Consider the following 27765-nt stretch of genomic DNA (forward strand, 5'->3'; position numbering starts at 1 on the left):
GAATCCTCGACTTACAACCGTTCGTTTAGTGACGAAGTTACAAGGGCACAGACAAAAAAAAGCGACTTACAATCGGTCTTTAGACTTATGTCTAAACCATCCCTTGCATGGCAGTTTTCCAATATTTGAGGGGCTGCCCCAAAGAAGAAAGGGGGGGGGGTCTGCAGAATTAGAATAACAGAGTTCGAAGGGACCTTGGAGGTCATCTAGTCCAGCCCCGCACAGGACAAGAAGCAACGGATGGAAACGAACCAAAGAGAGAAGCAACCTCAAACGAAGGAGACATTTCCCGACAGGTTAGAACAATTAATCCGTGGAACTGCTTGCCACCAGAAGTTGTTGGTGTTTCCTCGCTGGAGGTTTTGAAGAAGAGACTGGACAGCCTCTTGTCTGCAATGGCATAGGGCAGGGATGGCGAAGCTTTTCGGCACCATGTGCCCAATCCGGAACGCATGTGCACTTTTGGTGTGCGATGCCCCGGTGGGCCCGGAAGGCCCGTTTTTCGCCCTCCCCAGGCTCCAGAGGCTTTCTAGGCATCTGGGGAGGGCAAAAACAGCCTCCCCACACCCTAGAGGCCCTCCGGAGGCTGGAAATGGCCCCTTTCCCAACTTCTGGTGTGCCCGGAAGGCCCGTTTTTCACCCTCCCCAGGCTCCAGAGGCTTTCTAAGCGCCTGGGGAGGGCAAAAACCGCCTCCCCTCACCCTGGAGGCCCTCCAGAGGCTGGAAATGGCCCATTTCCCAACTTCTGGTGTGCCCGGAAGGCCCGTTTTTCGCCCTCCCCAGGCTCCAGAGGCTTTCTAGGCATCTGGGGAGGGCAAAAACAGCCTCCCCACACCCTAGAGGTCCTCCGGAGGCTGGAAATGGCCCATTTCCCAACTTCTGGTGTGCCCGGAAGGCCTGTTTTTCACCCTCCCCAGGCGCCAGAGGCTTTCTAGGCGCCTGGGGAGGGCAAAAACCGCCTCCCCCCACCCTGAAGGCCCTCCGGAGGCTGGAAATGGCCCGTTTCCCAACTTATAGTGTGCCCGGAAGGCCCGTTTTTCACCCTCCCCAGGTCCCAGAGGCTTTCTAGGCGCCTGGGGAGGGCAAAAACAGCCTTCCCCACCCCCACCCCGGAGGCCGAAAAACAGCCCGTTTCCCGACTTCCGCTGGAGCTGAGCTAGGGCAACACTCGCGTGCTCACAGATATGGCTCCGTGAGCTACCTGCGGCACGCGTGCCATTGGTTCGCCATCCCGGGTATAAAGTCTTCCGCCTTGGCCCGAGGGTTGGACTAGAAGACCTCTAAGGTCTCTTTTTGGTCCTACGATTCTCTAATCCGCAGTTGTGGGTCCTCCATCCCTGAGGTCATTTACGAAGAGCCTAGACGACGATTTGGACAATAGGAAGAGCTTTGATCGTACCTCTCGCTAAAAGGACCCCCTTGTGCTCATGTGAGACACAGAGAGGGTACCGATTATTTATGATTATAGGTTTAAATACAGTTTCAGTGTAGGAATTTCCTCCTGGAAACGCCCCTAAATTATTATTTACGTAAGACAAGCGTTTTGGCTCTATAACAATTGTTTTTCTGGATAAGAACATTCCCCTGATAATTTCTTAATTGTGGTCATCATCATATTATCCATCTCAATATGGATCATCTCAGTGCCCTCCTTGCCAATATTTGCTTGACTTGTGACACGTAACGGGCTTAATCAAATTATGATTGCTGTTAATTCCCTTCTGTTATTCCCCACAAAACCCCTGCATTTCATTTCATAACTGCCCCACATCTGGGGCTCTAGGTCATATAAAGAACAAATATGGCATCTCTCTTGCTCTGCTTTTTACACCCAATAACGCATAATTTAAAACTGTTTTTAATAGGGTTGCTGATTTTAATTTTATTTCATTGCGATTTGTATTGGAATTGGTCATTTTGTAAGCCACCTTGAGTCCCCAGGGAGAAAGGCGGCATATAAATCGCAATAATAAATAAATAAATAAATAAATAAATAAATAAATAAATAAATAAATAAATAAATAAATAAATAAATATTTCCAGGGGTGAAATCCAATTTTTTTTTATTACCGGTTCTGTGGGCATAAGGGGTGAAATCCAGCAGGTTTCCAGCGGAAATTTTGAGTAGTTCAGAGAACCGGCAAATGCCACATCTGGCTGGCCCCAGAGTGGGGTGGGAATGAAGATTTTGCAGTATCCTTCCCCTGGAGAGCCCTGGTGGCGCAGCAGACTAAAGCACTGTTATTAACATTCAGCTGCCTGCAATTACTGCTGGTTCGAATCTCTCCAAGGCTCAAGGTTGACTCAGCCTTCCATCCTTTCTAAGGTAGGTAAATTGAGGACCCAGTTTGTGGGGGCAATAAGCTGACTTTGTATAAATATACAAAAGGATGAAGGCTATTGCTTAACGCATTGTAAGCCGCCCTGAGTCTCCGGAGAAGGGCGGCATATAAATCAAATCAAATAAAACAAAAACAAAAACAAAAAAGGGAATGGGGATTCTGCAGTATCCTTCCCCTGGAGTGGGGTGGGAATGGAGATTTTGCAGAATCCTTCCCCTGGAGTGAGGAGGGAATGAAGATTTTGCAGTAACCTTCCTCTGGAGTGGGGAGGGAATGGAGATTTTGCAGTATCCTTCCTCTGGAGTGGGGTGGGAATGGAGATTTTGCAGTAACCTTCCCCTGGAGTGGGGAGGGAATAGGTATTTTGAAGTATCCGTCCCCTGAGTGGGGAGGGAATTGAGATTTTGCAGTATTCTTCTCCTGGAGTGGGGAGGGAATGGAGATTTTACAGTATCCTTCCCCTGGAGTGGGGAGGAAATGGAGATTTTGCAGTATCCTTCCCCTGGAGTGGGAGGGTATGGGGATTTTGCAATATCCTTCCCGTGGAGTGGGAGGGAATGGGGATTTTGCAGTATCTTTCCCCTGGAGTGGGGAGGGAATGGAAATTTTGCAGTATCCTTCCCCTGGAGTGGGGAGGGAATGGAGATTTTGCAGTATCCTTCCCCTGGAGTGGGGAGGAAATGGAGATTTTACAGTATCCTTCCCCTGGAGTGGGAGGAAATGGAGATTTTGCAGTAACTTTCCCCTAGAGTGGGGAGGGTATGGAGATTTTGCAGTATCCTTCCCCTGGAGTGGGAGGGAATGGGGATTTTGCAATATCCTTCCCGTGGAGTGGGAGGGAATGGGGATTTTGCAGTATCTTTCCCCTGGAGTGGGGAGGGAATGGAAATTTTGCAGTATCCTTCCCCTGGAGTGGGGAGGGAATGGAGATTTTGCAGTATCCTTCCCCTGGAGTGGGGAGGAAATGGAGATTTTACAGTATCCTTCCCCTGGAGTGGGGAGGAAATGGAGATTTTGCAGTAACTTTCCCCTAGAGTGGGGAGGGTATGGGGATTTTGCAGTATCTTTACCCTGGAGTGGGGAGGGAATGGAGATTTTGCAGTATCATTCCTCTGGAGTGGGAAGGGAATGGGGATTTTGCAGTATCCTTCCCCTGGAGGGGGGTGGGAATGGGGATTTTGCAGAATCCTTCTCCCTGGAGTGGGGACGGAATGGAGATTCTGCAGTATCCTTCCTCTGGAGTGGGAAGGGAATGGAGATTCTGTAGTATCCTTCCTCTGGAGTGGAGAGGGAATGGAGATTTTGCAGTATCCTTCCTCTGGAATGGGAGGGAATGGGGATTTTGCAGTATCCTTCCCCTGGAGTGGGGAGGGAATGGAGATTCTGCAGTAACCTTCCCCTGGAGTGGGGAGGGAATGGAGATTTTGCAGTATCCTTCCGCTGGAGTGGGAAGGGAATGGGGGTTCTGCAGTATCCTTCCCCTGGAGTGGGGAGGGAATGGAGATTTTGCATTATCTTTCCTCTGGAGTGGGGAGGAAATGGAGATTTTGCAGTAATCTTCCCTGGAGTGGGGAGGGAATGGGGATTTTGCAGTATCCTTCCTCTGGAGTGGGGAGGAAATGGAGATTTTGCAGTAACCTTCCCCTGGAGGGGGGTGGAAACGGAGATTTTGCAGTATCCTTCCTCTGGAGTGTGGAGGGAATGGAGATTTTGCAGTAACTTTACCCTGGAGTGGGGAGGGATGGAGATTTTGCAGTATCCTTCCCCTGGAGTGGGGAGGAAATGGAGATTTTGCAGTAACCTTCCCGTGCCACGCCCACCAAGCCGTGCTCACAGAACTGGTAGTAAAGATTTTGGATTTCCCCACTGGTGGGCGTGGCTTGGTGGGCGTGGTGTGGCTTGGTGGGCGTGGCAGGGGAAGGATACTGCAAAATCCCCATTCCCTCCCCACTCCTGGGCGAAGGATATTGCAAAATCTCCATTCCCTCCCCACTCTGGGGCCAGCCAGAGGTGGTTATTTGCCGGTTCTCTGAACTGCTAAAAAAATTTCCGCTACGGGTTCTGCAGAACCTGTCAGAACCTGCTGGATTTCCACCTTGCATACTTCTCCCTTCCAAGGCCCTTTTCAACTCCCCCCAACTTTTCCTCCTGACATTCCAGAGACAAGCTGGGGCAGAGCTGCCTGCCCTCCTGCCAACCTCCACTTCCCTACCGGTTCAGGTAGCCTCCCCCCTCCCCCTCCCCCTCCCCTCTTAATCAACTGGAAGGAAAGGACGGACGGTGTGCACGCGCGGGCGCGTCCCCGTGAGACTGCCTCTCCAGCTTGGCCCCGTTGAAAGCGAGCGGACTTCAACTCCCAGGATCCTCCAGCGTGCTTTAGGCCAGCGGTGGAATCCTGGGAGTTGTAGTCCATACACCAAGTCCAGATCTTCTAACTTGGCAGCTTTAAGGCAGCTTGGGGACTTCAACTCCCAAAATTCTTCAGCCAGCTATGCTATGTACCTATGCGGGCGGTATAGAAATTTAATAAAATAAAATAAATAAAATAAAATAAAATATGCTGGCTGGAGAATTCTGGGAGTTGAAGTCCCCAAGTCTTAAAAGCTGCCAAGTTTGGGGATCCCTAGCTCATTTTCACCCCCCCACCCCATTTCCCCTTCCCTCTATTCTGGGAGCCGCCCCCTCCCACCCCTCCAGACATTCCCACCCCTCGTCCCGTTGCTCTCGCACGATAGACTGCTCCTGCAGAGGGAGGCTCGCTTTGCAAAACTTTCGAAAAGTTCTCAGTTTGCAAAGGTTCTTCTGTTTTGGGGGGGGGAAGAGAAAGGGGGAGGGCATTCCTTTAGCGTCAAAGAGAAAGAAAGAAGGGGGGCGCGGCTTTCCCTGGCCCCTCCCTCCGCTTGGGGGATGATGGGATATGTAGTCCTGCCCTTTGCAAAGCCTCGACTGAGAAAAAAGAAGGGGGGGATTTTTTTTTTCCTGCAGCGGAGGGAGCGATGCTGCAGAAGTGATCGGTTGGAGGTGGGGAGAAAGAAAGAAAGAAGATTGCAGGCTGCATTGCAACAGGTAAAGCTCTACCCAGCCCGGCTAGATGCCCGCTCCAAAGATGGTTCCCTCCCTTCCCTCGCGAGAACTCGCTCCATGCCGCGGGTTCGAGGCCGGGGGGAATCCCCACCTCGTGTGTGCCTTTCTGCACCCGGGGAATTCATCTCGCTTTTCCCTGGCTGCGGCGGACGGAACGACGGGATCGAAGCCCGGAGCGGAGTCGGTAAACCCGGGGAAGGGTCTTCGTATTGTGGGGAGGGGTAAACCTCGGTTTTTGGGGGGCTCCGGTTGCTGACTCAACCCGGCGCTTCCGCTCCGCTCCGGCTGGCTGGCTTGGCTGGCGGGAGCCGAGAAAGTGAAAGTGGTGGGGAGAGAATCGAACGTTGGGGCCCTCCGCGTTCGGCTTTGGAACGCCGCGGTTCCCAGCGTTCCACCGATGGAACGTTGGCGTTCTTGTTTTTTTTCCCACGCTCTGTTCGGAGCGGGGGGGAAAAAACGACACCCCCTCCCCAAATGGGAAAGGTGGGGATCCCCGCAAAAAAATAATAATCCCAGCCTGGCTTGCCAAATTGCTCCCCCAGCCCCACTTTGACACAATGGGAAGCCCCCCCCCCACCCCTCTGCAATCACATCTCTGGGAAGGGGGGGGGTCGGGAGAAGGAAAATTGTGGGGAGGGGGGTTTGGAAAGACGTTAACGATGCTCTGTCCATCTTTCCTGTCCTCCCCTCTCCTCCCTCCTCCCCGGTTGCTAAATAAAATCCCCCTCCCCAATAATAGTTTTACTACTTGTTGGAGTTGTAGAGACTTTGAAAGACGGGGTGGAGTGGGGTGGGGGGTCAGAATGCAAGGAGGGGGCGGGTTGAATTCGAGGAAGGGGCTGCTGAAGGATTGCAACGGCTTTCTTTGAGGAAGGGTCTCTCCTCTTTTGAGGAAGGGTCTCTCCCCCCACTCCCCCCCCATTTAGAGACGGTATTTTAAAAGCCCATCCTGGATTTTTGGGAGTGGGGGGGGGGTCGAGAAACAGATCTTGCAATGGACGTCTGATTTTTAAACCGAAGTAGAACCGATGCGAGGCCGAGTTCTGGCTTAAATCTTCGCGGGGAAAATCGGATTCGTTTTTCTTTCTCTCTCTCTCTCTCTCTCCCCCACCCCCCAATCTCCGGGATCATCCTCCGAATGGTACAGTCCGCTCCGTTGTCGGCTGCGGTGGGAAGGAACCAAAAGAAAGGGCCGGAGGGGGGGGATTTGGGATTGCTTGTAGAAAAAGGGGTTATGTGGGTTTTTTGCACGTCCAAATCCAGACACATCGTGTTTTAAAGATGAGAAGAAAAATAGTTCTGAACGAATAAGGCCCGGGGAGGGCTTTAATCATGTCCCCTCCCCTCTTTACGCTGCGGTATAGCCTCGCTGGCGTCCTCCTGTTTTTTTTTTTTTTGCTTAAAAGGATGAGAAACGAAAGCAGGTTAATCTTTTTTTGTTGTTGTTTGTTTGATCCTTGCAAAATTTGCTAATCGAGCCCGGCGCCAGGTTGATGGTTGTTTCCGGGAGGCTGGGGGTGGGGGGAACGAATTTAAATTAAATTAATTTAAATTAATTTACTACTTTAAAAGAAAAATAACAGCGTGGATTGCCTGTTTTGAAAACTTAGCTGGGGGGTGTGTGTGTGCATATTTCTGCAAGGTTAGAAAAATCGGATTTGGTTGCTTCTCTGAGCTTGGTTGATTTTCTTGGAGACGTTTTGCGACCAAACTAGGTAACAGCATCAAGGCAAAATAGCAATCTGTAATAAGTAAGTGCATAAATCAATGGGGGGGGTGTGGAAACTCCAAAGAAAATGTCCGATTTGGGGGTATTGGATAGGGGCAGAATTTGGAAGCTGCAGAGTCTGAAGTCTCTTTAAAAGTCTCAAATCAGTTTTTTTTTTCCACAGGCATGGCCCCTTTAAGACAGGTTGGACTTCAACTCCCACAATTCCCCAGCCAGCAGAATTCTGGGAGTTGAAGTCTAACCTGCCTTAAAGGGGCCAAATCTGGAAAAGAAAAAAAAAACATCGTTCCAGTTAATTCAGGGTTGTGCAAAACCCTGCAAGCAAGGAAATGAAACGCATCGCGTAAAAAATAAAATAACGTTGGCAATAATGCTGTCTATGTACATAAAATATGGAATAAAAAAGTCTCTAGCAAAAAAATAATTTTTTTAAAAAAGGAAAACAGGTAAATTTCGTACCAGTAGCATGTACCAGGTATCCAGGTAGGAGGTATTGAAAAAGACAATAAAATACCTATTTAGGTATGTCATTTTGCATTTTTTTTTTTTTTTAATTTTGGAACTCCGCCTGCTAGGCAAACATTTATTCTGGGCGTTTAATGCCAAAACACTTCAATAAATTTTTTTCCCTGGTTCATTTTGCCCCTAATTTTTAATCTGACCGGTTTCTCTACTTAATTTGCTGCACATCGAATCTGGAGCAGCCATTTCCTGGTGCGTTCAACAAACTTTTAAATGGACATACCCTCATATTCTCCTTTCCTGTCTCAGAAGGAAGCAGGCTCTTGTGTAAAATTATTTTTTTAATTTTTTAAAATTTATTTTTAAATTAAATTAAATTAAATTTATTTTTTAAGGTTTAAAAAAATCCTTTCTCTGCTTTTTTCAACCTATCATTTATCATCTGCAATTCCAGTTGAGCCAAAATAAATAAATAAATATCCGTTTGCTCCATGAAATGTTTGTTAAGTGAGTTTTTTTTTTGTTCCATTGTTCCGACCTTTCTTTCTAAAGTTGTCATCGCTGCCGTTGTTAAGCGAGTCGCGCGGTCGTGAAGTGAGTCTGGCTTTCCCGTTGACTTGGCTTGTCGCAAAAAGGGGGACATTGCGACCGTTGTAAATATGAGCCATGTTTTGATCATGTTGCAACGGTCGTAAGCGTGAAAAACGGTCGTAAGTCACTTTTTTCAGTGCCGCCGGAATGTCGCACGGTCGCTAAATGGAACTGTTGTAAATCGAGGATTACCTGTATTGCCCCTGCTTTCCAGATCTATCAATGATCTCTGACACATTTTTTTTTATCAATATTCCGGGTTGCATCATACAATCCACCCATCATTTTCCGCAAATATATATACATATATTTGTAAAAAAAGAAGCAGACATACTGCGAACTCCAGAACTTAAAATTTTAAAATTAAAAAGTAAAAGTAAAATTTTATTTTACTAAGCTAGAATAGTTTGTAACATATATATATATATACACATACACACACACACACACACACACACACACACACACACACATATATATATTTGAGCCAACTATGCTGCTCAAACTTTGATTCATGGTTACGCATTAAGGACAAAGGAGACAAATGGAAAAACCTCGTTGGGGGGGGAGGAATTCACGAGAGAAAGTGTAGTTTATGCATGGATTTAGACCACAATCTAGCTTGCTTGGATTTAATTTACGGTTCTGTCTGAACAGACCATCATTGCTTATTGCAATTAAAATAGAGCAGTTTTTCCTACAAGCTAGCATTGAGTCTTTGGAAATATGTTTTTATTATATAGACAGTCCTCGATTTACAACAGTGAATCGTTTAGTGACTGTTTGGAGTTATGACAGCCCTGAGAAAAATGACTTCTGACCGTTTTTCACACTTATGACCATTGGTCGTGTGATTAAAATTCAAAAGCTTGGCAACTGACTCACATATATGACAGTTGCCGTGTCCGTGTTTCACGTTTATGACCGTTGCTGCATGTGATCCCCTTTTGCGACCTTCTGACAAGCCGACTGGGGAAGCCCGATTCGCTTAACAACCGGGTGACTAAATTAAGATTCACTTAATAGCAAGAGGGTGGAGCAAAATTAACAACTTAACAACTGTCTCACTTAATGGAAATTTTGGGCTCCATTGTCGTCGTACGTCGAGGACTATCCTGGGATTGGTAATCCTGCCACATTGCCCACCCCCCCACCCCAGGAAGGAAATTACGTTCTTCTTGCCCATTTTGGATGGGGTGAAAGAGATGGACATTTGCCTCTATCTTTTCTCTTTCTTTCTTTCCTGCCTCAGTTTCCCCGTCGGAAAGAGGAATAAACATGGACCAAGTCGCGGAGGAAGACGTCGACCCATCGCTGAGCCCACCCCTCAGCCAAGGGACCTTTGAGGAGATTTGGACATCCCAATTCGTCGATCCGTTTTGGGTGAATGCGAAAATTATCTTCAGCCGTTTGGGTGGACTTCAATTCCCAGAATTCCCCAGCTGAGGAATTCTGGGAGTTGAAGTCCATCCCAAAAGTTTGAAAAACACGGATTTATCATAATCAATTTGTCTGCCTGAATTGATGCCACACGCTACCTTGTCATCTAGTTTACAAGGTGGCTTGTGGAGGAAACCCTGAATGTGTATTATTGACTTAAGCCACGATTTGTGGCTTCTCGGGCATTGAACTGCCCGGAATTGTTGGTTTGTCAAATCAGGAAGCCATAGCTTTAAAATCAAGATGTAAATTTCATTTTGTGGACTCTTCGCGGGTCATTCCATAATTATATAATTATCATATATTTCCATGTTTTTAGGAATCGAAGATGATGGCCCCCACCCAACAAGACATCACCTCCTTCCCCGCGGAAGGGAACAGCTCCATGGATCAAACCAACTTTGGCTTGTTGGCGCCGACGGCCGGTTCTCCGTTAGCCACTGTGGCCGAAGGCTATACAGTGGGAGAAGACCTCACCATCATCCAGGATTTGGCCTTTTCGGGGGACCTGCTCCATCCCCCCAAAGATTACGGGACTGGGGAGAGCTGCGTCTTCCCCCCCACCGAAGACTATCCTGGCCACTTCGACTTCAATCTGGAGTTTGAACAGTCGGGCACCGCCAAGTCGGTCACTTACACCGTACGAAGTGGGACCGGGGGAGATCGCCAGTTGTAGGAGTTAAATTGTGGGGCAGGGGTCTTCCCCCCCCCCCAAAAAAATGGGTCCTCTGTCTCCATCAGGGACATCAGGGAGGGCAGTTAGGTCAAAAAAGTCAAAATGGCCACCACACTGTGTTGATCCTTTCCCCCTATGGACGCATGAGGTCAACCTAACCTAGATTCCATGTTTCCTGCTGGCAATCTCAGTTTGCCATCAATCCTGGTTTGTTAAAATTGCACAGGGTAGATGGGTGAGATCAACCTAATCTAGATTCCGCATTTTCTGCCAGCGATCTCGGTTTGCTATTGATCCTGGTTTGTTAAAAGAGCACACAGGGTGGACGGGTGAGGTCAACCTAACCTAGATTCCGGGTTTCCTGCCGGCAATCTCTGTTTGCCATCGATCCTGGTTTGTTAAAAGCGCACAGGATGGGCTATTTAGTTTTGTGGCTTCCGCAAAAGATTGTGAGGTTCGGAAGGGCCTCACTTCTTCCAAAGCGGGGTTCTGAGTGCGAAATATGTGCAATCTTGTCCCCAATGTTGGTCAGGATCGAGGTGGCTGTTACATACAGGTAGTCCTTGATTTACGACCGTTCGCTTAGCGACCGTCTTATCGCAGACCTAAAATTCATATTTGCAACCTGGGCTTCGGGTTCCGATCATGCTCCCCTCCCCGGCGGTCAGGTGACTGCAACTCAGCCCCTTTGCTTTGTCCCACAATCCCACAACCGCAACTTGACAACATTTTTATCAAAAGCTACCTTTCCAATTTCCCTGCAAAATGCCTCATGACGAGCAATGGGTTTGCTTAAGGACCGTGGTGTTTGCTTAACGACGGCCACTAAAGAGGTCGAACGATGATGAGCTGCTAATCGACCGGCTAACGACCGTCCGGCTCAAAGACCGTCATAAGTCAAGGACAACCTGTAGTTTTGAGGTGAGGTGCGTGGGCGCCCTCAGGTTTCTGAACTACAACTCCCAGCCTGCTTTGCTGGTGGCCATGGCGGGAGAATCTCTTGTAGCTTCTCCAACCTGGCGCCCCCCAGGGGTGCCTTATGGGTATCCTGCAAATCAGGCACCCAGTTATTTCAAAAATATACCCAGAAGGAGGGAAGTGGCTGATGGGTTTTCCAGAAATTAAAGAGGTCTCAGCTTTACAGGTGGTCCTCGACTTACAACGGCTCATTTAGTGACCCAAGTTACAACGGCACTGGAAAAAAAACTGACTTAGGACCGTTTTCCACACTTAACGACCGTTGATCAACGTGATCAAAATTGGGGCGCTTGGCAACCCGCTCGTATTTATGACGGTCGCAGTGTCCCTCACTGAGCCACAGCGGTGATTCACTTAACGGCCGACGAGAAAAGTCGTAAAACGAGGCGAAACCCAACCGTTGTCTCGTTTAACGGCAGAAATCTGATTTTTGCTTTGAGGTAGTCCACACCTTCCTGCTCCTGGGGCCACCCCTAGGAGACTCCCCCCCCCTCTTTCCATGAATACAGATAGTCCTCAACTTACAACAGTCCATTTAGTGACCGTTTGAAGTGACAACAGCACTAAAAAATGATTTATGACTGTTTTTGGCACTTACGATGGTCGCAGCCCCACAATCACGCAATCCAAATTCAGACGATTGACAACTGACTCGTATTTATGACGGTGGCAGGGTCCCCCGGGGGGTGGGGGGCTGTCAGGGGATCTCCCTTTGGCGACCTCCTGACGGGGAAAGCCGGATTCACTTAACAACCGGGTGACTGCCTTAACCGCTGACATGATTCGCTTAACGACGGCGGCCAGAAAAGTCGTATAACATGGGGCAAAACTCAACCAACATCTCACTTTAACAACGTAAATTTTGGATTCGATTGTGGGCGTAAGCCGAGGACTCCCTGCATACCGTTCATTGGATTTTAGCCTCATAGGGACCCCCAGAAATGTCGGTGAGACATCCCCCACTTCCCCGTCCTTGAGTGAATTACTGGTGCATCTTTTGGAGATCCCCACACTGGCAAGAACCTGGGAGAAGACCTTTCCTTTTCCCCACTCCCCAATTTATTTGCACCCCATAAGATGGCAGGGGGGTGCCCCGAACCCCAATTTTTAACTCACCGCTTAGCTGGCGCCCCGATTTTTCTAGCTGAGACTTCAACAATTCGATTCGCTTCTTCGGCCATCGGTCGCTTTCCTGATTCTTGGATGGGGATGACTGCCCCCCTTTTTTCCCCCGTTTTCGGCCTGCCCATCCAATGGCTGGGCTTTGAAGAAGGGTGGGGGGCTCCCGATGGAGACCACCCCCCCTTCCTTCTGTCTTGCGCAGAACGCTGCCCGCCCGCAACATGCCTGGACATGTTTCTCGGATGAGTTTTGGCAAAGGACGATCCCAGATTCCTTGGGGAGGGTGGGGTTGGGGGGTAAAGACCCCACCCCATTTTCCAGCATGTGGCGAGAGACCCCCTCCCAACACCCCAAATTCTCTTTTCTCTTGCAATGAAGGCAGAAGGGGACAAAATACCAAGCGTCGAGTTGGAAAATGTGGGTAAGGGGCTTGCTTGAAATGGGGGTGCGATGTAAACTTACCTCCCCCCTCCACGGTCCCACCAACAAACGGTCGCAATGCAAGGCAGACCGTTAAGGGGGGGGGACGAGAGTGGTATTATGGGGGGGCATTTTGAAAAAACTCACAATGACAACCTCTTTGCGAGATGGAAGGCGTCTCTAAATTCTATAAATGCAGTTTATAAAGTCCTCGATTTACGGCCAACATTGAGCCCCAAATCTCTGTTGCTAAGTGAGACTTTTAAGCGAATTTTGTCCCGTTTTACCTTTCTCGCTGTCGTCGTTAAGCAAATCGCCACAGTTTTGAAGTGATATAACGGCCACAATTGAGTCCAGGATTTCTGTTGTTAAATGAGACCTTTGTTCAGTGAGTTTTGCCCCATCTTGCAACCTTTCTTGCCGCCGTCGTTAAGCAAATCACTGCCGTTTTTAAGTCAGTAACCCGGTCGTTAAGTGAATCTGGCTTTTCCCCCCTTGACTTTGCTTGTCCGAAAGTCGGCAAAGGGGATCGCGTGACCTGGGGGACGCTGCGACCGTCATAAATACCAGTCGGTCGCCAAGCGTTTGAACTTTGACCCCCGTGACCATGGGACACAGCAACGGTCATAAGTGTGAGTCAGTTGCCACGTGCCTCAACTTTGATTATGTGAGTAGCTCTTAACGTGAATTTTTCAGCGCCGTCACAGCTTCGGACGGTCACTAAGTGGGATGGTTGTAAGTCAGGGACTGCCTGTTTTGATTCGTTCCGGGAAAATTTTTCAAAACTTTTTAACTGCACGGGGCTGGACTAGAAGACCTCCAAGGTCCCTTCCGGCTCCTTCTTTTCTCCGTTCCGAATTGGCTCTTTTCTCTCCTCCTCTGATCCTGATTTTTTTTTTTCTCGCCCGCAGTTCTCGCCGCTGCTGAACAAGCTTTTTTGCCAAATGGGCAAAACTTGCAAAGTGCTGGTGAAGATGTCCGGGGCTCCCCCTCTCGGCTCGGTGGTCCGGGCCATGGCCGTATACAAGAGATCCGAACACATGGCCGAAGTGGTCAGGCGCTGCCCCCACCACGAACGAAACCAAGACCACAACGATGGTCAGCAGGGGGCTTCGGGGGGAGGGGTCTTCTGGAACATGGGGAGGGGTGTCATGGGAAAGCTGGGATGTAGGGGCCTTGAAATCTGGGGTGGGGTCTTCCAGGATGGGGGGGGTTGTGGGAAGGCTGTGATGCAGCGGGTCCTAAATATGGGGAGGGGCCTTCCGGCACACAGGGAAGTCATGGTCAGTCTGGAATGCAGGGGGCTTGAAATATGGGGAGGGGTCTTTTGGGACACGGGAAGGGGACATGGGCAGGCTGTGATAAAAAGGGCTTGAAATCTGGGGAGGGGTCTTCTAGGACTCGGGGAGGGGGACATGGGCAGGCTGTGATACAAAGGTCTTGAAATCTGGGGAGGGGTCTTCAGGGACACAGGGAGGGGTCATGGGCAGGCTGTTTTGCAGGGGGCTTGAAATATGGGGAGGGGTCTTCTAGGACACGGGAGGGTCATCGGGAGGCTGTTTTGCAGGGGGCTTGAAATATGGGGAGGGGTCTTTTGGGACACGGGAGGGGGGCATGGGCAGGCTGTGATACAAAGGGCTTGAAATCTGGGGAGGGGTCTTCTAGGACTCAGGGGGAGGGGGACATGGGCAGGCTGTGATAAAAAGGGCTTGAAATCTGGGGAGGGGTCTTCTAGGACTCGGGGAGGGGGTCGTGAGCAGGCTGTGTTGCAGGGGGCTTGAAATCTGGGGAGGGGTCTTCAGGGACACAATGGGGGGATCGTGGGCAGGCTGTATTGCAGAGGGTTTGAAACCTGGGGACGCTTCAGCGGTCGTAAGGGTGAAACACGATCCTAAGTCACTTTTTTCCAGTGCCGTCGTAACTTCGAACGGTCACTAAGCAAACCGTCGTAAGTCGAGGGTCAATTATAATTGGGGAGGGGGCGGGAAACTCCGGCCTCCAAAGTGAAACTTCTGCAGTTGCAATGGCCATAAACTCAAAACTCCTCTTATTTTTCTTTTTTTTTCTACCCCGCTCCCCGATTTCTGATTGGGCACAGGGGTGACCCCCGCCGATCATCTCATCCGGGTCGAAGGAAACCCCCAGACTCATTACTACAGAGACCCAGCCACCAACCGGCACAGCGTCTTGGTTCCTTACCAGAAACCTCAGGTGAATTTTTTTGTGGCGGGGTGGGGAAGGGTGAAGAGCAGAAGTGGGATTCAGCCGGTTCGTACCAGTTCAGGCGAATCTGTAGTGGCGACTTGTGGGTACAAAGGGCTTGTACAAAGGTACAAGCCAGCGGTGAAATCCGCTTATCTTCACTACCGGTTCGGGAACGGGAGCGTGTGCCTCTTCTGCGCATGCGCAGAGGGTTAAAAAAAAGGACGTAATGACGTCCCGGCAGGTGGGTAGATCCTCCCGGCGCTACCAGTTCGGCGGGCCGAATAGAACCAAGCAGATTTCACCACCCTTTGTATCACAGCCTGCCCATATCCCTCTTCCCCATGTCTCTGAACCCTAACCCTAACTCCGTGATGGCGAACCTATGGCACATGTGGCACGCGGAGCCATATTGATGGGCACACGAGCTCAGCTCTGGCGCGCATGTACGCGCCCGCCAGCTGATTTTCGGGCCTTCCGGTCCCACCGGAAGTCAGCAAACGATCCGTTTCTGACCTCCGGAGAGCCTTCAAGGGGGTGGAGAAGGCTGTTTTTGCCCTCCCCAGGCTCCAGAGGCTTTCTAGGAGGTGGGGAAGGCTGTTTTTGCCCTCCCCAGGCTCCTAGAAAGCCTCCGGAGCCTGGGGAGGGCGAAAAACGGGCCTACTGGGCCCACTGTGCCATCGCGTGCCAAAAGCAGGGGTCGCATGCGAATACGCGGGGGGGCAGGGCGCATACAATTATGGGTGTGGGCACACGCGTGTGACAAAACGCCCCCACACACACTTTTGGCATGCGATGGCAAAAAAATTAGCCATCACTGCCCGAACCCCCTGAATTAGTGCAATATAAAAAATGCGCAATCCCATCCTATATCGCTGTATTTTTGACGCCGTACCCATTTCTTCGTCTGCTGCCCTCTTTGGGGTACCCGGCCGAGGGTCTGTATTCTAGAAATACCGGCAGGGTTTTTCCCCCCGCCCCCCCTGCCCCCTAGATTCTGACATTAGGTCTTTTCAGGTAGACTGCTCCTGAATAGGGAAGCTCTATTGCTCGTCGCCAGGGCAGAGGGGTATAGAAGGAGCTGCGCCGGCCTGGAAATGGGTTTTAAAAGGGAAGAACGTGCTACTTAACTGGGGGGGTTTCCGAAGGACACCCCCCCCCCAACCTTGCACCATCCATCTCTTGGTTCTCGGGGAGATTTTTTTTTTTTTTTTTTGGCATTGTTTTAAAAATGTTTTAATTTGCATATTTAATTTTTTTCCACTCTTTTTCTCCTTTTTTTTTTTTTTGGCATCGTTTTAAAAGTTCTCATTTGCATATTTAAATTTTTTTCACTCTTTTTCTCCTTTTTCTTTTGGCATCGTTTTTAAAAAATGTTCTCATTTGCATATTTAAATCTTTTTCACTGTTTTTCTCCTTTTTCTTTTGGCATCGTTTAAAAAAATGTTCTCATTTGCATATTTAAATTTTTTTCACTCTTTTTCTCCTTTTTTTCTTTTGGCATCGTTTTAAAAAATGTTTTCATTCGCATATTTACATTTTTTTTTCTCTCTCTCTCTCTGTTTTTCTCCTTTGAACAATCTCTTAAGTTGCCGAGAGTTGCCTTATCGGGGGTTGATGGAATGAATAACTTATTAATTAATTAATTAATTAATTAATTAATGAAGCCAGTTGCAGCATCTGAGGGTACTCAAATGTTATAATTGTGGGGTGCGGGATTGCCAACTTTGGAGGGGAGCGGGGTTTCCACTCAGTTTGATGCTTCCTTTTCATCTGTGGGGAGCCCTGTCCTAACTTTCTAGGATGCCAAACGTGAGATTGTTAGGAATAAATTGAAATTGGTCTTAAAATGGTTGGGATGGCTGGTTCTTGTGGCAGGCAGTTCCATTGGATCCTGCCCTGTTTTGCCCTCTGTGAAATTCTCCATCCTCTCCCTTGTCCCTTTTAATGAGTTTCTTCCCAGCTTCCCCCTCAAGGATTATGTCTATCCTTGAAACCTCGGATAGACATAATCGCTCAATTTATGACTGTAATGGAGCCTTACGGTCGTAAGTGATGACAGTTGTAAATTTTGGGGGTTTTAAATCTGAGCCAAAATTATTTAATAATTTTAATTATTTTTAATTGATGTCTGTCTTTGTGCTTTTAATAGGCTGTACACCGCCCTGAGTCCTTTGGGAGAAGGGCGGTATAAAAATAAAATAATTTATTTATTTAAAGACCCACCTGATTTTATGACCTTTTTGGCAGCGGTCGTTAAGCGAACGCTGTGGTTGTTAAACGAGTCGTGCGCCCGTTGTACCAAGAAGTAAATCATCTTCTTTTAACGACCCCATAATCCTTTGCGGGGTGGAGTCTGGGCTACTGGATGGAGTTAGCAGAGTGTTTTTTAATGGCCGGATGCCTTTCATGTCGCCAGTGCGGAGTTTTGTTCGGCAGATAAATTCTCATTGTGCCCAGAGAGAGAGAAATATCTGCCTCTACCTAGGATCGAACTCACAGCCTCCTGATTGTGAGGCAAGAGCGCCACCTCTAGGCACTGTTGCTAATACCCAAAGTGTGGTCACATGACCGGGGGGGAGGCAGCTGTTGAAACTTGGGAACTGGGTACCCTGTGGAGATCCGTTGTAACTTTGAATGGTTGCTAAGCGAGGACTGGTTGCATTTGTGCAAATTTCTCTCTCTCCATCCTTCAGGTGGGGATGGCGTGTACCATCATCCTGTACAATTACATGTGCAACAGTTCGTGTATGGGTGGCATGAATCGGCGCCCGATCCAGACCATCCTGACTTTGGAGACGGCACAGTGAGTACCGCTCTTCCTCCTTTTTTTTTTTTTTGTGACGGTCGGGAAGAGAACGCTGCAGTCGTTAAGCAGACTCCCTAGAGGGGGGCCTTTTTATTTTTATTTTTCGCTGGAAGCAGGAAGTAAATATCCATTTCCAGAAAACAACGTGGCATCGCCAACGGCCGTAAAAGCAAGTTGTCGTAAGAATCCAGGTCGTAAGTCCATTTTTTGGGCTCCTTCGTAACTTTGGACAGTCGTTAAAAGCGACCGCTCCTAAGTTGAGGACTCGCTGTACATGAGAAGCTCAGTCGTCGTTGAAGGCATTGGGGATTCTAGTAAGGAAATATCTCGGAAAGGATCATGGGTTGCGTGGTATGTACTAGAATTTGAACCCAGTGCTTTGTCCGTCCTTCCAAAATGTCTAAGGACACCTCTTTTTTCGCCATAGGGGGGAGGTTCTGGGACGCCGATGTTTTGAGGTTCGGGTCTGCGCCTGCCCCGGACGAGACCGACGATCAGAGGAGTTCACCTTCCAGCAGAAAGCAAAATCCTCGGAAACTACAAAAAAGGGTAAATTGGAAGGATGTAGGAATGGCCGAATGTGTGGGCGGAGTCAAAAGAGGAATAAGCCTAGAATCCTTACATAGCCACAAGTGAATGAAGTCCGACCTCCCTTCAATTTCATGGACTCTTATTGAACTCTTAGCAGGTGCCAGCTCTTCATTGAGAAGATTCCTGCGCAGAGGCTTTCAGCAATACAGCAATTTAGTTAGAAGATTCCTGCACAGAGGCTTTCAGCAATAAAGCAGTTTAGCTAGAAGATTCTCGCGCAGAGGCTTTCAGCAATAAAGCAGTTTAGTTAGAAGATTCCTGTGCAGGTTTTCAGCAATAAAGCAGTTTAGTTAGAAGATTCCCGCGCAGAGGCTTTCAGCAATAAAGCAGTTTAGTTAGAAGATTCTCGCGCAGAGGCTTTCAGCAATACAGCAATTTAGTTAGAAGATTCCTGTGCAGGTTTTCAGCAATAAAGCAGTTTAGTTAGAAGATTCCTGTGCAGGTTTTCAGCAATAAAGCAGTTTAGTTAGAAGATTCTCGCACAGAGGCTTTCAGCAATACAGCAGTTTAGTTAGAAGATTCTCGCACAGAGGCTTTCAGCAATACAGCAGTTTAGTTAGAAGATTCTCGCACAGAGGCTTTCAGCAATACAGCAATTTAGTTAGAAGATTCCTGCACAGAGGCTTTCAGCAATAAAGCAGTTTAGTTAGAAGATTCCTGCACAGAGGCTTTCAGCAATAAAGCAGTTTAGTTAGAAGATTCTCGCACAGAGGCTTTCAGCAATAAAGCAGTTTAGTTAGAAGATTCTCGCGCAGAGGCTTTCAGCCATAAAGCAGTTTAGTTAGAAGATTCCCGCGCAGAGGCTTTCAGCCATAAAGCAATTTAGTTAGAAGATTCCCGCGCAGAGGCTTTCAGCAATAAAGCAGTTTAGTTAGAAGATTCCTGCACAGAGGCTTTCAGCAATAAAGCAGTTTAGTTAGAAGATTCCTGTGCAGGTTTTCAGCAATACAGCAGTTTAGTTAGAAGATTCCCGCACAGAGGCTTTCAGCCATAAAGCAGTTTAGTTAGAAGATTCCCGCGCAGAGGCTTTCAGCCATAAAGCAATTTAGTTAGAAGATTCCCGCGCAGAGGCTTTCAGCAATAAAGCAGTTTAGTTAGAAGATTCCTGCACAGAGGCTTTCAGCAATAAAGCAGTTTAGTTAGAAGATTCCTGTGCAGGTTTTCAGCAATACAGCAGTTTAGTTAGAAGATTCCCGCACAGAGGCTTTCAGCCATAAAGCAGTTTAGTTAGAAGATTCCCGCGCAGAGGCTTTCAGCCATAAAGCAATTTAGTTAGAAGATTCTCGCGCAGAGGCTTTCAGCAATAAAGCAGTTTAGTTAGAAGATTCCTGTGCAGGTTTTCAGCAATACAGCAATTTAGTTAGAAGATTCTCGCGCAAAGGCTTTCAGCCATAAAGCAGTTTAGTTAGAAGATTCCTGTGCAGGTTTTCAGCAATAAAGCAGTTTAGTTAGAAGATTCCTGTGCAGGTTTTCAGCAATAAAGCAGTTTAGTTAGAAGATTCTTGCGCAGAGGCTTTCAGCAATACAGCAATTTAGTTAGAAGATTCCTGCGCAGAGGTTTTCAGCAATAAAGCAATTTAGTTAGAAGATTCTCGCGCAGAGGTTTTCAGCAATAAAGCAGTTTAGTTAGAAGATTCCTGTGCAGGTTTTCAGCAATAAAGCAGTTTAGTTAGAAGATTCTCGCGCAGAGGCTTTCAGCAATAAAGCAGTTTAGTTAGAAGATTCCTGCACAGAGGCTTTCAGCAATAAAGCAGTTTAGTTAGAAGATTCCCGCGCAGAGGCTTTCAGCAATAAAGCAGTTTAGTTAGAAGATTCCTGCACAGAGGCTTTCAGCAATAAAGCAGTTTAGTTAGAAGATTCCCGCACAGAGGCTTTCAGCAATAAAGCAGTTTAGTTAGAAGATTCCCGCGCAGAGGCTTTCAGCAATAAAGCAATTTAGTTAGAAGATTCCTGCGCAGAGGTTTTCAGCAATAAAGCAGTTTAGTTAGAAGATTCCCGCGCAGAGGCTTTCAGCAATAAAGCAGTTTAGTTAGAAGATTCCCGCGCAGAGGCTTTCAGCAATAAAGCAATTTAGTTAGAAGATTCCTGCGCAGAGGCTTTCAGCAATAAAGCAGTTTAGTTAGAAGATTCCTGTGCAGGTTTTCAGCAATAAAGCAGTTTAGTTAGAAGATTCCCGCGCAGAGGCTTTCAGCAATAAAGCAGTTTAGTTAGAAGATTCCTGCACAGAGGCTTTCAGCAATAAAGCAGTTTAGTTAGAAGATTCCTGCACAGAGGCTTTCAGCAATAAAGCAGTTTAGTTAGAAGATTCCCGCGCAGAGGCTTTCAGCAATAAAGCAATTTAGTTAGAAGATTCCTGCGCAGAGGCTTTCAGCAATAAAGCAGTTTAGTTAGAAGATTCCCGCGCAGAGGCTTTCAGCAATAAAGCAATTTAGTTAGAAGATTCCTGCGCAGAGGCTTTCAGCAATAAAGCAGTTTAGTTAGAAGATTCCCGCGCAGAGGCTTTCAGCTATAAAGCAATTTAGTTAGAAGATTCCTGCGCAGAGGCTTTCAGCAATAAAGCAGTTTAGTTAGAAGATTCCCGCGCAGAGGCTTTCAGCCATAAAGCAGTTTAGTTAGAAGATTCCCGCGCAGAGGCTTTCAGCAATAAAGCAGTTTAGTTAAAAGATTCCCGCGCAGAGGCTTTCAGCAATAAAGCAGTTTAGTTAGAAGATTCCTGCGCAGAGGCTTTCAGCAATAAAGCAGTTTAGTTAGAAGATTCCTGCGCAGAGGCTTTCAGCAATAACACAATTTAGTTAGAAGATTCCTGCACAGAGGCTTTCAGCAATAAAGCAGTTTAGTTAAAAGATTCCCGCGCAGAGGCTTTCAGCAATAAAGCAGTTTAGTTAAAAGATTCCCGCGCAGAGGCTTTCAGCAATAAAGCAGTTTAGTTAGAAGATTCCCGCGCAGAGGCTTTCATCAATAAAGCAGTTTAGTTAGAAGATTCCCGCGCAGAGGCTTTCAGCCATAAAGCAGTTTAGTTAGAAGATTCCTGTGCAGGTTTTCAGCAATAAAGCAGTTTAGTTAGAAGATTCCCGCGCAGAGGCTTTCAGCCATAAAGCAGTTTAGTTAGAAGATTCCCGCGCAGAGGCTTTCAGCAATAAAGCAATTTAGTTAGAAGATTCCTGTGCAGGTTTTCAGCAATACAGCAGTTTAGTTAGAAGATTCCTGTGCAGGTTTTCAGCCATAAAGCAGTTTAGTTAGAAGATTCTCGCGCAGAGGCTTTCAGCCATAAAGCAGTTTAGTTAGAAGATTCCTGCGCAGGTTTTCAGCCATAAAGCAGTTTAGTTAGAAGATTCCCGCGCAGAGGCTTTCAGCAATAAAGCAATTTAGTTAGAAGATTCCTGTGCAGGTTTTCAGCCATAAAGCAGTTTAGTTAGAAGATTCCTGTGCAGGTTTTCAGCAATAAAGCAGTTTAGTTAGAAGATTCCCGCGCAGAGGCTTTCAGCAATAAAGCAGTTTAGTTAGAAGATTCCCGCGCAGAGGCTTTCAGCAATAAAGCAGTTTAGTTAGAAGATTCCCGCGCAGAGGCTTTCAGCAATAAAGCAGTTTAGTTAGAAGATTCCCGCGCAGAGGCTTTCAGCCATAAAGCAATTTAGTTAGAAGATTCTCGCGCAGAGGCTTTCAGCAATAAAGCAGTTTAGTTAGAAGATTCCTGTGCAGGTTTTCAGCAATACAGCAATTTAGTTAGAAGATTCTCGCGCAAAGGCTTTCAGCCATAAAGCAGTTTAGTTAGAAGATTCCTGTGCAGGTTTTCAGCAATAAAGCAGTTTAGTTAGAAGATTCCTGTGCAGGTTTTCAGCAATAAAGCAGTTTAGTTAGAAGATTCTTGCGCAGAGGCTTTCAGCAATACAGCAATTTAGTTAGAAGATTCCTGCGCAGAGGTTTTCAGCAATAAAGCAATTTAGTTAGAAGATTCTCGCGCAGAGGTTTTCAGCAATAAAGCAGTTTAGTTAGAAGATTCCTGTGCAGGTTTTCAGCAATAAAGCAGTTTAGTTAGAAGATTCTCGCGCAGAGGCTTTCAGCAATAAAGCAGTTTAGTTAGAAGATTCCTGCACAGAGGCTTTCAGCAATAAAGCAGTTTAGTTAGAAGATTCCCGCGCAGAGGCTTTCAGCAATAAAGCAGTTTAGTTAGAAGATTCCTGCACAGAGGCTTTCAGCAATAAAGCAGTTTAGTTAGAAGATTCCCGCACAGAGGCTTTCAGCAATAAAGCAGTTTAGTTAGAAGATTCCCGCGCAGAGGCTTTCAGCAATAAAGCAATTTAGTTAGAAGATTCCTGCGCAGAGGTTTTCAGCAATAAAGCAGTTTAGTTAGAAGATTCCCGCGCAGAGGCTTTCAGCAATAAAGCAGTTTAGTTAGAAGATTCCCGCGCAGAGGCTTTCAGCAATAAAGCAATTTAGTTAGAAGATTCCTGCGCAGAGGCTTTCAGCAATAAAGCAGTTTAGTTAGAAGATTCCTGTGCAGGTTTTCAGCAATAAAGCAGTTTAGTTAGAAGATTCCCGCGCAGAGGCTTTCAGCAATAAAGCAGTTTAGTTAGAAGATTCCTGCACAGAGGCTTTCAGCAATAAAGCAGTTTAGTTAGAAGATTCCTGCACAGAGGCTTTCAGCAATAAAGCAGTTTAGTTAGAAGATTCCCGCGCAGAGGCTTTCAGCAATAAAGCAATTTAGTTAGAAGATTCCTGCGCAGAGGCTTTCAGCAATAAAGCAGTTTAGTTAGAAGATTCCCGCGCAGAGGCTTTCAGCAATAAAGCAATTTAGTTAGAAGATTCCTGCGCAGAGGCTTTCAGCAATAAAGCAGTTTAGTTAGAAGATTCCCGCGCAGAGGCTTTCAGCTATAAAGCAATTTAGTTAGAAGATTCCTGCGCAGAGGCTTTCAGCAATAAAGCAGTTTAGTTAGAAGATTCCCGCGCAGAGGCTTTCAGCCATAAAGCAGTTTAGTTAGAAGATTCCCGCGCAGAGGCTTTCAGCAATAAAGCAGTTTAGTTAAAAGATTCCCGCGCAGAGGCTTTCAGCAATAAAGCAGTTTAGTTAGAAGATTCCTGCGCAGAGGCTTTCAGCAATAAAGCAGTTTAGTTAGAAGATTCCTGCGCAGAGGCTTTCAGCAATAACACAATTTAGTTAGAAGATTCCTGCACAGAGGCTTTCAGCAATAAAGCAGTTTAGTTAAAAGATTCCCGCGCAGAGGCTTTCAGCAATAAAGCAGTTTAGTTAAAAGATTCCCGCGCAGAGGCTTTCAGCAATAAAGCAGTTTAGTTAGAAGATTCCCGCGCAGAGGCTTTCATCAATAAAGCAGTTTAGTTAGAAGATTCCCGCGCAGAGGCTTTCAGCCATAAAGCAGTTTAGTTAGAAGATTCCTGTGCAGGTTTTCAGCAATAAAGCAGTTTAGTTAGAAGATTCCCGCGCAGAGGCTTTCAGCCATAAAGCAGTTTAGTTAGAAGATTCCCGCGCAGAGGCTTTCAGCAATAAAGCAATTTAGTTAGAAGATTCCTGTGCAGGTTTTCAGCAATACAGCAGTTTAGTTAGAAGATTCCTGTGCAGGTTTTCAGCCATAAAGCAGTTTAGTTAGAAGATTCTCGCGCAGAGGCTTTCAGCCATAAAGCAGTTTAGTTAGAAGATTCCTGCGCAGGTTTTCAGCCATAAAGCAGTTTAGTTAGAAGATTCCCGCGCAGAGGCTTTCAGCAATAAAGCAATTTAGTTAGAAGATTCCTGTGCAGGTTTTCAGCCATAAAGCAGTTTAGTTAGAAGATTCCTGTGCAGGTTTTCAGCAATAAAGCAGTTTAGTTAGAAGATTCCCGCGCAGAGGCTTTCAGCAATAAAGCAGTTTAGTTAGAAGATTCCCGCGCAGAGGCTTTCAGCAATAAAGCAGTTTAGTTAGAAGATTCCCGCGCAGAGGCTTTCAGCAATAAAGCAGTTTAGTTAGAAGATTCCCGCGCAGAGGCTTTCAGCAATAAAGCAATTTAGTTAGAAGATTCCTGCGCAGAGGTTTTCAGCAATAAAGCAATTTAGTTAGAAGATTCTCGCGCAGAGGTTTTCAGCCATAAAGCAGTTTAGTTAGAAGATTCTCGCGCAGAGGCTTTCAGCCATAAAGCAGTTTAGTTAGAAGATTCCTGCGCAGGTTTTCAGCCATAAAGCAGTTTAGTTAGAAGATTCCCGCGCAGAGGCTTTCAGCAATAAAGCAATTTAGTTAGAAGATTCCTGTGCAGGTTTTCAGCCATAAAGCAGTTTAGTTAGAAGATTCCTGTGCAGGTTTTCAGCAATAAAGCAGTTTAGTTAGAAGATTCCTGCGCAGAGGTTTTCAGCAATAAAGCAATTTAGTTAGAAGATTCTCGCGCAGAGGTTTTCAGCAATAAAGCAGTTTAGTTAGAAGATTCCTATGCAGATTTTCAGCAGTAAAGTAGTGTAGTGGGCTCATGGGGAAGAATCTCTTCCTACAAACCTCTGTTAATCTGTGGAACATCCCGCCACAGGATGTTGCAAAGCTGTTCAGTTTTTATTGATTAAATTTATAGGTCACCTCTCCTCGTTATCCATAAATTGTTTGATCGTGAAAACAAGAGGTGGGGGAGATGGAAGAGGAAGTTGTAAGGAGCAGACACGGCACTAAATTCAGAGGCTTCGGGAACTTCCTTGTGGTCTCCTTTTCTTGCCCGGAAGACAGCAGGATTTCAGCGATGGGGTTGTTGGGTTTTTTTGTCCCCTCATCCTTGCCTCTCGCTTCTCCAGCACCTTCGCAAGGCCAGCGTCCTGGCGCCCCCAGCAGGAGACCGGCGCAAATCCCGCCCGAGGACGACGAAGCCGAACGTGAATCGGGATGCGGATCCGAGCCCGAAGTTTATAAGCTCGTTGTGAGTTTTGCTTTGGGCCTCCCTGGGCGGTTTGGGGAGAGGGATGAGGGGTGACCACTGGCCCTTCGGGAGGTGGACATTCCAGTTTTGGGGGACAGAGGGGCTAAAGGACTGAGGGGTGGGGGTCACTGGCGCATCTCGAACCCCGAGCCGGCATCTTGAGAGGCGTCCATTTTGTTTCCAGACTCGCAACCGCAGACATTATAACATCCTAAAGGAAATTTTAGAAGGGTTGGAATGCAAAGAAGCTCAGCAGAGGGAGAACACGGAGGGTTGCAAGTCCGGGAAAAGGTAAGTGACGGACCCCCCCACTCACCCCAAATTCACCTCTGTCGCCTCCTGGGCGAATCCCATCTTTGCGGCTTGGCTCACTGACTCAAGCTCTCTCTCTCTCTCTCTTTTTTTCTTCTTTCCCCAGCATCCTGAAGAGCCGGAAACGAGGAGCCAAGTTGCCTTCCCCCCATCAGAAGAAAGTTCGGGTGAAGGACGAGACCCTGGACTCCAATTAGCGGGGTGTCCCGTACCCCACCCCACCCCAATTTTTTTCGCCTTGTTTATTATGCTTTCGTCTTCCTTCTCCCGCCATCTTTCCTTCTCTGTTTTGACTTCCAAGGTTGCTCCGTTTCCCAAACCTGGGTTTTTGGGGTCCCCATCACCCACCCCCCAAAAAATGGCTGCCACCTGTTCCCCAATCTTAGCTGGGGATCCCCACCTGGCTCCAAGCCTTCCTCTCCTTTCTCCAGCCTTTTTTTTTGGGGGGGGGCACCTGCCCTTTCTCCAGCATGGGCATGGAAGAGGGGCGGATCCTTCTCTTCCATGGGGGGATCCTCATATTGCAGCCCCCCACCCCTTTAAAAGGGATGGCCAGTTTGCCTCATTTCTCCATTCCCCCTCCAAATTGTTTTTTTTAAAAATCCCTCCCCTTGCAACATGGGAATCAAAACGGCCCCCTCCTACGGATTTCCTATCCCCCCAAATGGGGTGGGGGTGTCATTTCCTAAAAGTGCAATTTTGGGGAGAGGGGTGGTCACGGCTGGTTCCTCACCCCTCTCCCTAAACTGTTCGTCCCTCTTCCTTTCCCCACCAGCAAAGGGTTTGGCTAAATTTGTTTTTTTTTTTTTTTGCAAGCTTGGCCAGGATTCGAATGTAGGACTTTTTCAACTCCCAGAATTCCACAGAAGGGGAATTCTGGGAGTTGGAAGTCCACAATTTGCCGGCAGGGGGAATTCTGGGAGTTGTAGTCCTGGGCCTTGCCAAGCTTTTGCAAAAAAAAACACCAGCGAACCTGCTGGTCCCGTAATTTTTAACAAATCTATTACATTGTGCATTAATACAGTATTAATTTCTTTGTAGATTAGGATTCCTATTTCCATGTTTTTGTTTTTTAAAAAATGACTTTTTTTATTTGCATCTCTTCCTTAGCACATTCCTTTTTTTATATATATACTGGATTCTTCCCCTTGTTTGCTCACCCAGCTTTTTGTACCGAATAAAATAGTTTTTTTTTTTTCCTTAAAAGCTGGACAGAAATGGTCCTTGGATCGAGGCGAAGCTTTTAATTCTAAACCGGGGTGTGGGTGGGAAAAAATGGAATTGTCCAGGAATGTCTGGTTGGGCCGGATACATCGTCTCTGTTTTACAAAAATTCCCTAAATCCTGTCTGTTCAATCTCAACCCCTCCTTCTAGGATCTTTGGGGATGGGGAAAAAGTGGGGATTTTGGTAGTTTTCTTCTGTAGACGTTTCATGACCCAACTAGGGAACGTCATCAGTGTGAGAAGGGAGAGGGAATTTGCTCTGTTTATATATGAAACACCGTTCGCAAGAAAACAACCCAGATCCAAGAAAATCCTCATAGTCCTTCATCTACTTCCTCCTCCCTCTCCTCTTCCTCCTTCTCCCTCTCCTCTTCTCTTCCCTCTCCTGTTCTTCCTTCTCCTCTTCCTCCTCCTCTTTGTGTCTCTCCTTCCTCTTCCCCTCCTCCCTCTACTCCTCTCCTTCCCATTCCTCCCTCTCTTCTCCTCCTCCTCCTCCTCTTCCTGTTCCACATCTGAAAGCAGGCTGGCTGGGGAATTCTGGGAGTTGAAGTCTTAAAGCAGGCTGGCTGGAGAATTCTGGGAGTTGAAGTCCACCCCTCTTAAAGTATGCTGGCTGGGGAATTCTGGGAGTGGAAGGCTTAAAGCAGGCTGGCTGAGGAATTCTGGGAGTTGAAGTCCACCTATATTAAATCACAGTGACTAGGGAATTCTGGGAGTGGAAGCCCACCCCTCTTAAAGCATCCTAGATGTGGGATTCTGGGAATTGAAGTCCACCCCTCTTAAAGCAGGCTGGCTGAGGAATTCTGGGAGTTGAAGTCCACCCCTCTTAAAGCATCCTACCTGTGGGATTCTGGGAGTCGAAGTCTACCCATCTTAAAGTATGCTGGCTGGGGAATTCTG

General features: G+C 47.3%; 1 protein-coding gene across 2 annotated transcripts; it reads left to right on the plus strand.

Annotated features, from left to right (window-relative positions):
* The first annotated feature begins 5315 nt into the window (after positions 1 to 5315).
* TP53 (tumor protein p53) lies at positions 5316 to 26846 on the plus strand. Of its 2 annotated transcripts, none has more exons than XM_060685253.2 (10): positions 5316 to 5408; positions 9461 to 9591; positions 9968 to 10288; positions 13756 to 13942; positions 14943 to 15055; positions 17743 to 17852; positions 18283 to 18404; positions 25207 to 25328; positions 25513 to 25619; positions 25747 to 26846. In XM_060685253.2, the coding sequence occupies exons 2-10, from the start codon at positions 9487 to 9489 to the stop codon at positions 25835 to 25837; spliced, it is 1278 nt and encodes a 425-aa protein (XP_060541236.2). In that variant the 5' UTR covers positions 5316 to 5408; positions 9461 to 9486; the 3' UTR covers positions 25838 to 26846. The 2 variants fall into 2 exon arrangements, with proteins under 2 accessions (XP_060541236.2, XP_060541235.2); XM_060685252.2 differs by lacking the exon at positions 5316 to 5408 and adding an exon at positions 5454 to 5610.
* The last annotated feature ends 919 nt before the right edge of the window (positions 26847 to 27765 follow it).

The sequence above is a fragment of the Pantherophis guttatus genome, chromosome 4, assembly GCF_059756535.1.
Source record: "Pantherophis guttatus breed Tessera chromosome 4, ASM5975653v1, whole genome shotgun sequence".
Classification (NCBI taxonomy): Eukaryota; Metazoa; Chordata; class Lepidosauria; order Squamata; family Colubridae; genus Pantherophis; species Pantherophis guttatus.

What these genes read in the sequence shown, in the direction of transcription:
- TP53 (XM_060685252.2), top strand. Translation starts at nt 5,484, where the DNA reads ATGCCGCGGGTTCGAGGCCGGGGGGAATCCCCACCTCGTGTGTGCCTT. An exon ending in AATTCGTCGATCCGTTTTGG is followed by an intron (nt 9,592 to 9,967) that starts GTGAATGCGAAA and finishes CCATGTTTTTAG; the next exon opens with GAATCGAAGATGATGGCCCC. An exon ending in CCAAGTCGGTCACTTACACC is followed by an intron (nt 10,289 to 13,755) that starts GTACGAAGTGGG and finishes TCTCGCCCGCAG; the next exon opens with TTCTCGCCGCTGCTGAACAA.